The 13,596-nt window shown below is 37.8% G+C and overlaps 1 protein-coding gene across 1 annotated transcript; it reads left to right on the top strand.

The window, feature by feature from the left end:
• Nucleotides 1–12,792: 12,792 nt before the first annotated feature.
• Nucleotides 12,793–13,596, top strand: LOC134815470 (uncharacterized). The gene has a single exon (XM_063824004.1). The coding sequence runs from the start codon at nucleotides 12,793–12,795 to the stop codon at nucleotides 13,594–13,596; it is 804 nt and encodes a 267-aa protein (XP_063680074.1).

Below are 13,596 nucleotides of genomic sequence, written 5' to 3'. Positions count from 1 at the left end.
GAATGCTTGAACAATTATCTAAGATAAAAATTTCCTCAGATTTTGAATAAAATTACTCCTTAATGGGTTAAATTTAATTTTAAAAGTTATTACTTTGTCAAAAATCAAGTTTTAAAAACGGTTAACTTGATGACGTCATCAAGGGGTGTTTATGACGTCAAATAATTTTTTTATACAATGTAAACTAAAGTGTAAACAATTATTCGCAAGACCTGTGGTCGGAAATGGCTGTATCTTTTATACTTTCGAATCTATGGACACTTAAATACAGGCTACAATTGACTGGCAAAGCGTCTATCCCTGAATATATATGTATATCTGTATTTTACCAAAACCCATAATCATGGGTAGAGTGGACCGCTGCCAGTGTCTCTCTTTCCCAAACAAAAGGAAATGATATTAATTTGATTGACCATTCTCAAATGCAAAATGATACCGAGATTGAAATCGGTCGCTCGATTTTCCCATTCATTCACGGCTTACGAATTGTATAAATAAGTTTCGATTGATTACATCAATCAGATGCTGTAAAAATCTCTTTGGGTTGCGTTCGGGTCGATACCTAGTATTTCGGGGTAAGGGACAAGGGTGGTAGTTATTACTTATTGAACAAGCTGGAGTTTATTGAATCTTCATTGCCGAGTACAGCTGCCTTTGGGTAGTTCTTCTTAATCTATTACAATTGTAAATTAATGGGAAAAGCGAGCGACCGATTTCATTCTCGGTATCATTTTGCATTTGAGAACGGTCAATCAAATTAATATCATTTCCTTTTGTTTGGGAAAGAGAGACACTGGCAGCGGTCCACTCTACCCATGATTATGGGTTTTGGTAAAATATCATCTCTTTTTGATTATAATGTCAGGGTACTTTATAAAGTCGAAATATAAACTGATATCTTCATTAATAAGGAGGCAGTTTCAACGATTTCGAAATTTTTCCTTTAAAAACATATCCTTGTGTTTAGGGAAGCATATCGGTCGATCACTGACTGAATATGCCACTTAATACTTATTCAAGTTGGCATTAAATTCATATATAATGACATTAAACTGTCGTGGCAAAGCAGAATTTGTTGGAAATCACGAATGAGCAAAATTCTCACCTTTCGCACGTGCAAACTTTGAGCGGACGTTGCGTGCGCATCCAATATTGAATCGCCGTAAATTTGTGCATGTAATTGTTTTATATATAGCTTGATAAGCATGCAAAGTTTCAAAGTATTTCAAGAAGAACTGTAATCACAACGGCACTCTAAAGTTGACAGAAAATGACGAAAACAGCAATTTTCAGTGATTTTAGCAATTTTCTATCAATTTGGGCGTGTCCCCACGTGTGCAACTTTTCGATTTTCAACTTTAAAACTAGCCTAATGCACAATTTATACCTATAGAAGCAGAAATGAGCTCCACAACCCAAGGCATGGCCCAACACCAGAGAATACTAAATCGCAAAATTGACGTTTTTATAAAATAATTCTTCAAAAAAGCACAAACTTTAATAACGAATATCTTTATGAAGGAGCAAGCTAGAAAAACTTTCCGGTAGATTTTCAGAATGCTTGAACAATTATCTTAGGTGAAAATTCCCTCAGATTTTGAATAAAATTACATCTTAATGGTTTAAAATTAATTTTAAAAGTTATTACTTTGTCAAAAATCAAGTTTTAAAAACGGTTAACTTGATGACGTCATCAAGGGGTGTTTATGACGTCAAATAATTTTTTTATACAATGTAAACTAAAGTGTAAACAATTATTCGCAAGACCTGTGGTCGGAAATGGCTGTATCTTTTATACTTTCGAATCTATGGACACTTAAATACAGGCTACAATTGACTGGCAAAGCGTCTATCCCTGAATATATATATGTATGTATATAGATATTTGACCAAAACCCATAATCATGGGTAGAGTGGACCGCTGCCAGTGTCTCTCTTTCCCAAACAAAAGGAAATGATATTAATTTGATTGACCGTTCTCAAATGCAAAATGATACCGAGAATGAAATCGGTCGCTCGCTTTTCCCATTCATTCACGGCTTTCGAATTGTAATAAGTTTCGATTGATTACATCAATCAGATGCTGTAAAAATCTCTTTGGGTTGCGTTCGGGTCGATACCTAGTATTTCGGGGTAAGGGTGGTAGTTACTACTACTGAAGTTTATTGAATCTTTATTGCCGAGTACAGCTGCTTTTGGGTAGTTTTTCTTAGTCTATTACAATTGTAAATGAATGGGAAAAGCGAGCGACCGATTTCATTCTCGGTATCATTTTGCATTTGAGAACGGTCAATCAAATTAATATCATTTCCTTTTGTTTGGGAAAGAGAGACACTGGCAGCGGTCCACTCTACCCATGATTATGGGTTTTGGTCAAATATCATCTATTTTTGATTATAATGTCAGGGTACTTTATAAAGTCGAAATATAAACTGATATCTTCATTAATAAGGAGGAAGTTTCAACGATTTCGAAATTTTTCTTTTAAAAACATTTCCTTGTGTTTAGGTAAGCATATCGGTCGATCACTGACTGAATATGCCACTTCATACTCATTCAAGTTGGCATTAAATTCATATATAATGACATTAAACTGTCGTGGCAAAGCAGAATTTGTTGGAAATCACGAATGAGCAAAATTCTCACCTTTCGCGCGTGCAAACTTTGAGCGGACGTTGCGTGCGCATCCAATATTGAATCGCCGTAAATTTTTGCATGTAATTGTTTTATATATAGTTTGATAAGCATGCAAAGTTTCAAAGTATTTCAAGAAGAATTGTAATCACAACGGCACTCTAAAGTTGACAGAAAATGACGAAAACAGCAATTTTCAGTGATTTTAGCGATTTTCTATCAATTTGGGCGTGTCCCCACGTGTGCAAATTTTCGATTTTTAACTTTAAAACTAGCCTAATGCACAATTTATACCTATAGGAAGCAGAACTGAGCTCCACAACTCAAGGCATGGCCCAACACCAGAGAATACTAAATCGCAAAATTGACGTTTTTATAAAAAAATTCTTCAAAAAAGCACAAACTTCAATGACGAATATCTTTATGAAGGAGCAAGCTAGAAAAACTTTCCGGTAGATTTTCAGAATGCTTAAACAATTATCTAAGGTAAAAATTTCCTCAGATTTTGAATACAATTACTTTTTAATGGTGTAAAATCATTTTTAAAAGTTATTACTTTGTCAAAAATCAAGTTTTAAAAACGGTTAACTTGATGACGTCATCAAAGGGTGTTCATGACGTCAAATAATTTGTTTATACAATGTAAACTAAAGTGTAAACAATTATTTTCAAGACCTGTGGTCGGAAATGGCTGTATCTTTTATACTTTTGAATCTATGGACAATTAAATACAGGCTACAATTGACTGGCAAAGCGTCTATCCCTGAATCACAATGCTGGCAAGCATTACCGTCGCCCTTATATTCACAACACTATTTACCCCCTATACGATTATATCCCCTTTATTGTTTTCCAGGCATTAAGACTCATCGAAAGTAGTTCAGCAGGTACATTTAAGTTCAAAACATTCTAATTCGATGTTGAAGATGACAGGAATAAGAAATAGTTATATGGAGGTTTTTAAGAAATTTGCGCAAAATACGCGCCAGCATGTTATACGAAATTAGGTAAAAAACCCAAAATCGCCATATTCAGGTGCCTTAAAAACCATGTTAAAATTGAGTTAGAGATCTGAAACTTTGCAGGGCGTCTAGACCTTGTCCAAATCGACTGTAAAAAAAATGTCATGTTTCAGGAGTATCGGGAAGTGGGTTTTCTGGAACCCCTGTTTTACAACAGATTGTCGTGAAGATATATCACAATGCTGGCAAGCATAACCGTTGCCCTTATATTCACAACACTATGTACCCCCTATACTATTATATCCCCTTTATTGTTTTCCAGGCATTAAGACTCATCGAAAGTAGTTCAGCAGGTATATTTAAGTTCAAAACATTCTAATTCAATGTTAAAGATGACAGGAATAAGAAATAGTTATGTGGAGGTTTTTAAGAAATTTGCGCAAAATACGCGCCAGCATGTTATACGAAATTAGGTAAAAAACCCAAAATCGCCATATTCAGGTGCCTTAAAAACCATGTTAAAATTGAGTTAGAGATCTGAAACTTTGCAGAGCGTCTAGACCTTGTCCAAATCGACTGTAAAAAAAAATTCATGTTGCAGGAGTATCGGGAAGTGGGTTTTCTGGAACCCCTGTTTTACAACAGATTGTCGTGAAGCTATATAATCACAATGCTGGCAAGCATAACCGTTGCCCTTATATTCACAACACTATGTACCCCCTATACTATTATATCCCCTTTATTGTTTTCCAGGCATTAAGACTCATCGAAAGTAGTTCAGCAGGTATATTTAAGTTCAAAACATTCTAATTCAATGTTAAAGATGACAGGAATAAGAAATAGTTATGTGGAGGTTTTTAAGAAATTTGCGCAAAATACGCGCCAGCATGTTATACGAAATTAGGTAAAAAACCCAAAATCGCCATATTCAGGTGCCTTAAAAACCATGTTAAAATTGAGTTAGAGATCTGAAACTTTGCAGAGCGTCTAGACCTTGTCCAAATCGACTGTAAAAAAAATTTCATGTTGCAGGAGTATCGGGAAGTGGGTTTTCTGGAACCCCTGTTTTACAACAGATTGTCGTGAAGCTATATATATATTATATAGTATAGACGCTTTTGCAGTAAATTGTAGCCTACATTTAAGTGTCCGTAGATTCAAAAGTATAAAAGATACAGTCATTTCGAACCACAGGTTTTAAAGGTAATTGTTTATACTTTAGTTTACATTATATCGAAAAATAATTTATCGTCATCATCATCACTTGATGACGTCATCAATTTAAGTGTTTTTAAAACTTGATTTTTGACAAAATAACAACTTTTCAAATCGATTTTAAAGCATTAAGGAGTAATTTTATTCAAAATCTGAGGACATTTTCATCTTAGATAATTGTTCAAGCATTCTGAAAATCTACCGGAAAGTTTTCCTACCTTGCTCCTTCATAAAGATATTCGCTATTGAAGTTTGTGCTTTTTTAAAGAATAATTTTATAAAAACACAAAAGTTGTGAATTAGTATTCTCTGGTGTTGGGCCATCCCTTGGGTTGTGGAGCTCAATTTTGCTTCCTAAAGGTCTAAATTGTGTTATAGGCTAGTTTTAAAGTTGAAAATCGAAAAGTTGCACACGTGGGGACACGCCCAAATTAATTTAAAATAGCTAAAATCACTAAAAATTGTTATTTTCACGATTTTTACCAACTTTGGAGTCCCGTTGTGATCCAAGTTCTTTTTGAAATCTTCTGAAACTTTTCATGCTTATCAAACTATATATTAAATAACACTATGCAAAAATTTATGGTGATTCAATATTTTATGCGCACGCAACGTCCGCTCAAAGTTTGCACGTGCGAAAGGTGAGAATTTTGCTCATTCGTGATTTCGAATATATTCTGCTTTCCCACGATATTAAAATGGCATTATATATGAATTTAATGCCAACTTGAATGAGTAAAAAGTGCTATATTCAGTCTGTTATTGACAGATATGCCTACCTAAACACAAGGAAACATTTTCAAAGGTAAAATTTCGAAATCGTTGAAATTACCTCCTTATTAAGTTTCGACTGTGTAAATTATCCTGACATTATAATCAAAAAGAGATGATATTTGACCAAAACCCATAATCATGGGTAGAGTGAACCGCTGCCAGTGTCTCTCTTTTCCAAACAAAAGAAAATGATATTAATTTGAGGAACCGTCCGCAAATGCAAATTGATACCGAGAATGAAATCGGTCGCTCGCTTTTCCCATTCATTCACGGCTTACGTATTGTAATAAAGCTTATTGAATGGGAAAAGCGAGCGACCGATTTCATTCTCGGTATCAATTTGCATTTGCGGACGGTTCCTCAAATTAATATCATTTTCTTTTGTTTGGAAAAGAGAGACACTGGCAGCGGTTCACTCTACCCATGATTATGGGTTTTGGTCAAATATATATATATGTATGTATAGACGCTTTTGCAGTAAATTGTAGCCTACATTTAAGTGTCCGTAGATTCAAAAGTATAAAAGATACAGTCATTTCGAACCACAGGTTTTAAAGATAATTGTTTATACTTTAGTTTACATTATATCGAAAAATAATTTATCGTCATCATCATCACTTGATGACGTCATCGATCTAAGTGTTTTTAAAACTTGATTTTTGACAAAATAACAACTTTTCAAATCGATTTTAAAGCATTAAGGAGTAATTTTATTCAAAATCTGAGGACATTTTCACCTTAGATAATTGTTCAAGCATTCTGAAAATCTACCGGAAAGTTTTCCTACCTTGCTCCTTCATAAAGATATTCGTTATTGAAGTTTGTGCTTTTTTGAAGAATAATTTTATAAAAACACAAAAGTTGTGAATTAGTATTCTCTGGTGTTGGGCCATCCCTTGGGTTGTGGAGCTCAATTTTGCTTCCTAAAGGTCTAAATTGTGTTATAGGCTAGTTTTAAAGTTGAAAATCGAAAAGTTGCACACGTGGGGACACGCCCAAATTCATTTAAAATAGCTAAAATCGCTAAAAATTTTGATTTTCACGATTTTTACCAACTTTGGAGTCCCGTTGTGATCCAAGTTCTTTTTGAAATCTTCTGAAACTTTTCATGCTTATCAAACTATATATTAAATAACACTATGCAAAAATTTATGGTGATTCAATATTTTATGCGCACGCAACGTCCGCTCAAAGTTTGCACGTGAAAACCATATCTGGGAGAGGAACGCTGCCAGTGTCTCTTTCCAACAAAGAAAATGAATTTGGAACCGTCCGAAAGCAAATTGTCGGAATGAATCGGTCGCTCGCTTTTCCATTCATTCCGGAGTTCTACCGTCTTGTAAAATATTGCTTATTGAATGGCTTTTTTGAAGACAGACTTTATAAAAACACAATTTTGGATATCATATTTCTATTTGCGGCACGGTTCGCTCAAATTTAGCATTCCTTGTTTGGAAAAGAGAGCTAAATCAGTGTTCACCTACCCATATTATGGTTTTGGTAAATTAAAATGAAACGCTTTGCAGATATGTACACTTGAGTTCCGTAGATTCAAAAGTATAAATAGATACAGTTATTTCGAACCAGGTTAAGATTATTTTAACATTTGTTACATTTAATCGGATAATTACGTATATTTTATGGACGTCATCGATCTAAGTTTAACTGATTTTGACAAATACAACTTTGCAAATCGATTTAAATCAGCACTGTGATCACGACAATCTGTCGTAAAACAGGGGTTCTAGAAAACCCATTTCCCGATGCTCCTGAAACTTGAAACTTTTTTTGCAATCGATTTGGTCAACGTCTAGACGTCCTAAAAAATTTCAGATCTCTAACTCAATTTTAACATGGTTTTTAAGGCACCTGAATATGGCGATTTTGGGTTTTTTACCGAATTTCGTATAACAGTGCTGGCGAGTATTTTATGCAAATTTCTTAAAAATCTCAACGTAACTATTTTTTATTCCTGTCATCTTTGACATCAAATTAGAATGTTTTGAACTAAAAATAAATCTGTCGAACGACTTCCGATGAGTCTAAATGCCTGAAAAACTCCTGCCGGAGGCGGCGGCCTTCGGCCGCCGCCTCCGGCCGGAGTGCACGCTTCGCGTGCACGAAAGAGGCTTGTAACGTGTACCAAAGGGGGTATAATAGTAAAAGGGGTATAATAGTAAAGGGGGTATAATAGTAAAGGGGGTATAATAGTAAATGGGGAACATAGTATACCCACAATAAATGCAACGGTCGTGCTTGCCAGCACTGTGATACGTAATCAACGACCAAAACCCCCCCCCCCCCCCCCGAATTATCAACCGTAAGCATTTGAAATCCCCCCCCTTGGCTGATTACGTAATATGTGAACGACCCCTATATGCGATCGATATCAGGTCTAAATCCCTACATGCTTCCAAATTTTTTAATTTCCAACTTTTTGCACAATGTACTGGAATGTTTTGAAAAATAAATAAAATAAAATAAAGTGATATATAAATAAAACCAACGATTTAATAATGTTAGGAAGGCAAAATTAATTCCTGGTTTCTTAAGTCAGCTTTATAGTCGGAAAATAAAAGTATGTAGCGTCGATACCAAACCGATTAATGAGCGATGATAGTTGTTGACCATTGTTAATGATCTGGTCCAGCGCGCGCTACTTCGTAGCACTTGCGGCATTTCGAGAAGAAAGCGGCGCGCTACTTCGAAGAAATTTAGACGAGTAACATCCGTCAATGATAGTTGGTTCCTGGGTTGGAGGACTTCGCCGCTTCGACGCACCGCGCGAACTAGCATTCTTGCTTCGCTGTTCGCGAACTAGCATTCTTCCATCGCCGATCGTTGCTCTGCTTCGCAGAGAAACGATCTCGATGGGTTGACATCGTCAATGAAGTTCCTGGGATACACAATCAATTGACATACGTTGCATGCCACTTTTCGCGCGCGAAGCGCGCGCCGCCGAAGGCGGAAAAATAATAATATCTCTGATATTTGGATACGAAACATGTATCAAACAATCAACAATACAGAGTCTTTCTGATTTCTCAGTTTTTGAGTTCACATAGCCTTACTTATAAGGGACCCCAGGCTATTATGTTCATAATAAATATTATGTTCATAATGAATAAAGATTCGGCGGAATGACAGGAGCTGAGCGCCGCCCAGTAAACATAGCCATTAGCCATGTGTATACTGCGTGACACGCTGCGCTACTGCAAGCGAGAGGGCTCTGGTTAGAGTTCACCTAACCATGTGCTTTCGCGCCACTTCGGGCGCGCTTGTTTCACAAGTCAAGGCGGGCGCGCGCTACTGCAAGCGCAAGGGCTCTGGATAGAGCAATGGTTAGAGCAAGTCTTTGAGTGTGGTTTTTGTTCTAATTGTTCATTTTTGTCCATATTTCTTCGGGTTATGATCAAAGTTTTAAAGTGTCATGTTGTCCTGTGATGGTAATTTCTAATGCTGGAAGTTATCATGTTAGTTAAGTGCTGAGGTTTAACTGCCACGAATGTATTTTAATTTAGTTCTCCTTGACGGATATTACTCGTCTAAATTTCCTCGAAGTAGCGCGCGCCGCTTTCTTCTCGAAATGTTAGGCCCGATGGCAATTGTAGCAATTGTAGCGATTGTAGCAATTGTAGCGCGATGCGTTACTGTGCCTGGCTAGATCGGCGAGATGCGCTACTGCGCCGCGCCGAGCTGCCATGAATTAACATCGTCAATTAAGATGGCAAGTGCTATGAAGTATCGCGCGCCGGACCAGACCATTAACTATGGTCAACTCTTATAGTCCAGTCACTGTCAGTTATGCACATTAATCTGCACGATTTGAGACACTTTTTTCCTGAAGCACAGGCCTTCATCAAGGTATAGTATTCGTAACTCAATTTCACTCGGAGGCACATTTTTTAGCTTGGGCATAATCCCCAGAAACCCTTACCGGACGGGGCTTAACTTTGAAAATAAAAGAGTTGGAGCATGGAGACTTCCGGTTTTTTGTAACATGTTCCTCTTTTAAAAGTAACGTTACCTCCCCAGGAGAAAAATTCTTGTAGGTTTACAACCTACCAGGACGCGCGCCGAGTTGGACTCGTCGACGGTCCAATATATGGAACAGATATTTTACGAGTATCACCCGTTAAATATAGCCTCCTTGTATTGATACAGATCAAAATATGTTGTTAGGATGATCTTGAAAAAAACTTTGTTAGAATGATCTTTAACAGGATCAAGCCTACTACGGAAGAGATCCTAATAATCGATCAGAATGGATTCAGTGAGCCGGAGAGTAAATCAACTACCAGTACCAGCCATATTCTTTGACTAACGAGTTGCTCTAACCAGAGCCCTCTCGCTTGCAGTAGCGCGCGACCGCCGTAGGCGGCAATATATTCAACTTGTGAAACAAGCGCGTCACGCAGTACGCGTATACACATGGCTATGTGAAACTAACGAGGGTATTTGAGTATTTGAAGGTGCAGGTGATAAGGATCTGACAGCGGTAATATAGTCTTTGCTATGGACGAGATCCTAAGAATCGATCAGAATGGATTCAGGGAGAGTAGATCAACCACTATGACCAGTCATATTCTTTGACTAAGGAGTAAGGAGGGTATTTGGATCTGACAGCGGTAAATGGTAATATGGTCTTTGTTGGTTTTAAGAAGGCATTTTAGGCTTAGCTTACTGCCTCTTATCTGCAATTATGACTTCCTTTTATTTAATCTTCCAAATGATCACAACATCGTAACACATGATTAAATTCATGTTTTCCATACTCTATAATGTACAATAATCAGGAGTGTCCGCTTTATACGGATACCCGGACGATGAGCCCTCGGTCTCCACAAAAGATAATCTTTAGAAATATAGTAAAGTCTATAAAAAATGATCAGTCTAACTCTAATGTCTTTACAACAAAGTGTATAAAACACATGAAAAGCAGTGTGCTCCTTACCCCTTAGCCTCTAGCTTTGTTATCAAAACACGTAAATTCGATCACGTGATTCTATCTCATTGTAAACAGGGTTTATTTGTTTGCTTACGTGTAGTATGGTAAAGTATTAACACAAGTTAACTAATAATATTATGTATGTGAGTACAGATTCGAAGTGGAACATCGAGATCCGTTCTGGCGAGGTCTGGCGAGCTGGGAGGAACTTCTGAGATCGTCGGGAAGGGCTGATCTAAAAGCAAGCTTTGCTCAGTATTTATAGCTAATCTAACTAGACTAACGAGCTAGTCAACGAATATATGACATCTTACTTTGCTCTGCAAATATATTACATTTCGCCGCGATTTTCGGCCTAAATAGGGGGGGGGGGGGGGGGGGGGGGGGTCATGAGTATTTCTGAGAATTTTTGAATCTGAGAATTTGACCATTTTCGCCGGGAATACTCAAAAATTATTTTTGAATCTGAGAAATTCAGCATGGTTTCTCATTTTATCAAAAACTGTCCACTCAAAAATAGTGATATACCAAATCATTCTTCATATCAGTGCAATGTGGTCCAAATCCAATTGAGATGAGAGTTAATTTTTGAGAATGAGTTTTTCGCCTCTCCTGGAAACTCTCAAAAATCTCATGATCCCCCCTAAATAATCGCGGTTTTCTTTTGTCCTTGTAGTTGTACAACATGTACGCTTTTCCTATTTCATTTTTAGGGACTGAATTTTACGAAGGCTATCCATTACTATGCGAATCCCAGTTTTTTTTACATTGAATTTTTGAACTTAAAATAAACCTGCTGAACGACTTCCAATGAGTCTTAATGCCTGGAAAACAGTACCTTAGTTCCCAAAAATTTGTGTGCCATTATATTGAGCACAATTTATTTGAGCCCGAAAAATTTGGGCAGAAAATTTGAACTCATTTGGGCGACCAAAAATTTGGGCACAAATTCTTCGAAAAATGAACGATTTTCCACTAAAAATCGTTCATTTTTAGTGAAATCTGTCATTTCACTTGGTTAAGCCATGAATGACAGATTAGAAAACTAAAATTTCAAATATTATTTCACTTGGATATGAAAAAAAGCCATCTTTCTATAGATCTCAGGGCCAAAGGCTAAATGCCAAAAGTTTGGTTAGCAAAAAATTTAGCAGACGGAAAAGATTTATGCAATTTATTTGGTCTGCAAAAAATTTGGGCGAGAGGCCCGCTCAAATTTTTGTCGCCCAAATTTTTGGGAATTAAGGTATATGGGGTATTACTATTATACTTATAGTATAGAGGGTATTATAGTATAGGGGGTATTATAGTATAGGTGGTATAACTATAAGGGCGACGGTCGTGCTTGCCAGCACTGTGATATTTATAGACGCTTTGGCAATCAATTGTAGCCTACATTCAAGTGTCCGTAGATTAAAAAGTATAAAAGATACAGCCATCTCGGACCACAGGTCTTGAAGATAATTGTTTAAACTTAAGTTTACATTATATTTACAATTGTGATAAATTAAGCAGCACTACCCAGAGGCAGTACTCGGCAATAACGACTCGATAAACCTCAGATAATTGGACACTAACTACCACCCTTATCCCGAAATACTGGGTGTCGGCCCGTAAGCAAACCAAAGAGATTTTTACTGAGTGTGATTAATGTAATAAACCAAAACTTACAACAATTCGTAAGCCGTGAATAAATGGGAAAAGCGAGCGACCCATTTCATTCTCGGTATCATTTTGCATTTGAGAACGGACATTCAAATTAACACCATTTTCTTTTGTTTGGGAAAGGGAGACACTGGCAGCGGTCCACTCTATCCAATTATGGGTTTTGGTAAAAAGTAATACTATTATTATTAGAATTGAGCGCCATGAATTTTTACCTAGCTTTCTAGTCTATCACTCGCTTCTCTCAGTTTGACGTAAAATAAATTTAATTTTGACTCTAAGTATAGGGCGTTAGTGTCGAGCTGGCGGTGTCTTGAAACAGTACTATTGTGGGCTTTTTCACACCTCCATGTGCAGGAGTTCTATTTTCAGGACGGTGCCCTACAGTCCCACGCCCTAGACGAAGACTCTCATACCTTAGGGTCCGGACCTCATAGTTGATGATCATGAGTAACTGTTTACCTTTCGGTAATCGTACTGTAGTGCGACACGTACTCTAGTGCGACACGTACTCTAGTGCGAAGTCCGACAAAAACACCCTCTGTCGCACTAGGGTACGTGTCGCACTACTGACCTCCCCTTTCCTTCGAAGCCATGTCAAAACTCAACTGTCAGCAGGAATCCCTCGGCACTGTGGAAAATATGGATCGTTTAGCTGAGGCCCCTCGTCTTGTCATCGATGGTACCTTCAGCACCTCGCCTAACTTGTTCACGCAGCTGGTGACTATCCACGGACTCTATCCTGACGGCTGGAGAATTCCCCTCGCATTCGGCTTACTCCCCGGAAAGACACAGGCTCATTATGAAGCCCTCTTGGATGAGCTCCTTGCTTTTGGAGTCGACCCTCAATCTGTCATGAGTGACTACGAGAGAGCCCTGATAAACGCTGTGGAGACAACCTGGCCCACTACTACCAAGAGAGGATGCTTCTTCCACCACAAGCAAGCACTTTGGAGGAAGATGCAGCAACATGACCTAGTCCCGGAATCCAACGCAGAGAACTCAGCAGTACGGAAGTACTTTCAGATGATCGGTGCTATTGCCTTCGTGGACCTTGGAGACGTACTGGATACCTGGACGCAGCTAAAAGCAACCCTTCCCCCGGAGATGGATTCCTTTGCTGACTACTACGAACGTACCTGGGTCGGAACACAAACCTCCTCCCCCCTCTACACCCACTGGATCTGGAATCAACGGGATGCTGTCATGGCCGGACTGAAGAAGGAGCAGGATCTAACCCAATGGAAGATCAATCAGAAGATGCTCAGACAACCACCTCCTCGCCGACTGAAGAAGTGGACCGATTACGACCGTCGCTTGAACGCTGTGATTGATAGCTACGATGATTATGACAGAATGGATTATTTGAAGTGTGTTGGAACAATGATTTTGAATTGA

This window comes from Bolinopsis microptera, chromosome 5 (assembly GCF_026151205.1).
Source record: "Bolinopsis microptera isolate Bmic1 chromosome 5, MBARI_Bmic_1.0, whole genome shotgun sequence".
NCBI lineage: Eukaryota > Metazoa > Ctenophora > Tentaculata > Lobata > Bolinopsidae > Bolinopsis > Bolinopsis microptera.
Note: the sequence above shows the minus strand (reverse complement) of the source record. Positions and strands in the feature narration are given on the sequence as shown.

Bases quoted from the DNA above. Each gene is read 5' to 3' on its own strand.
- LOC134815470 (XM_063824004.1), top strand. From the start codon at position 12,793: ATGTCAAAACTCAACTGTCAGCAGGAATCCCTCGGCACTGTGGAAAAT.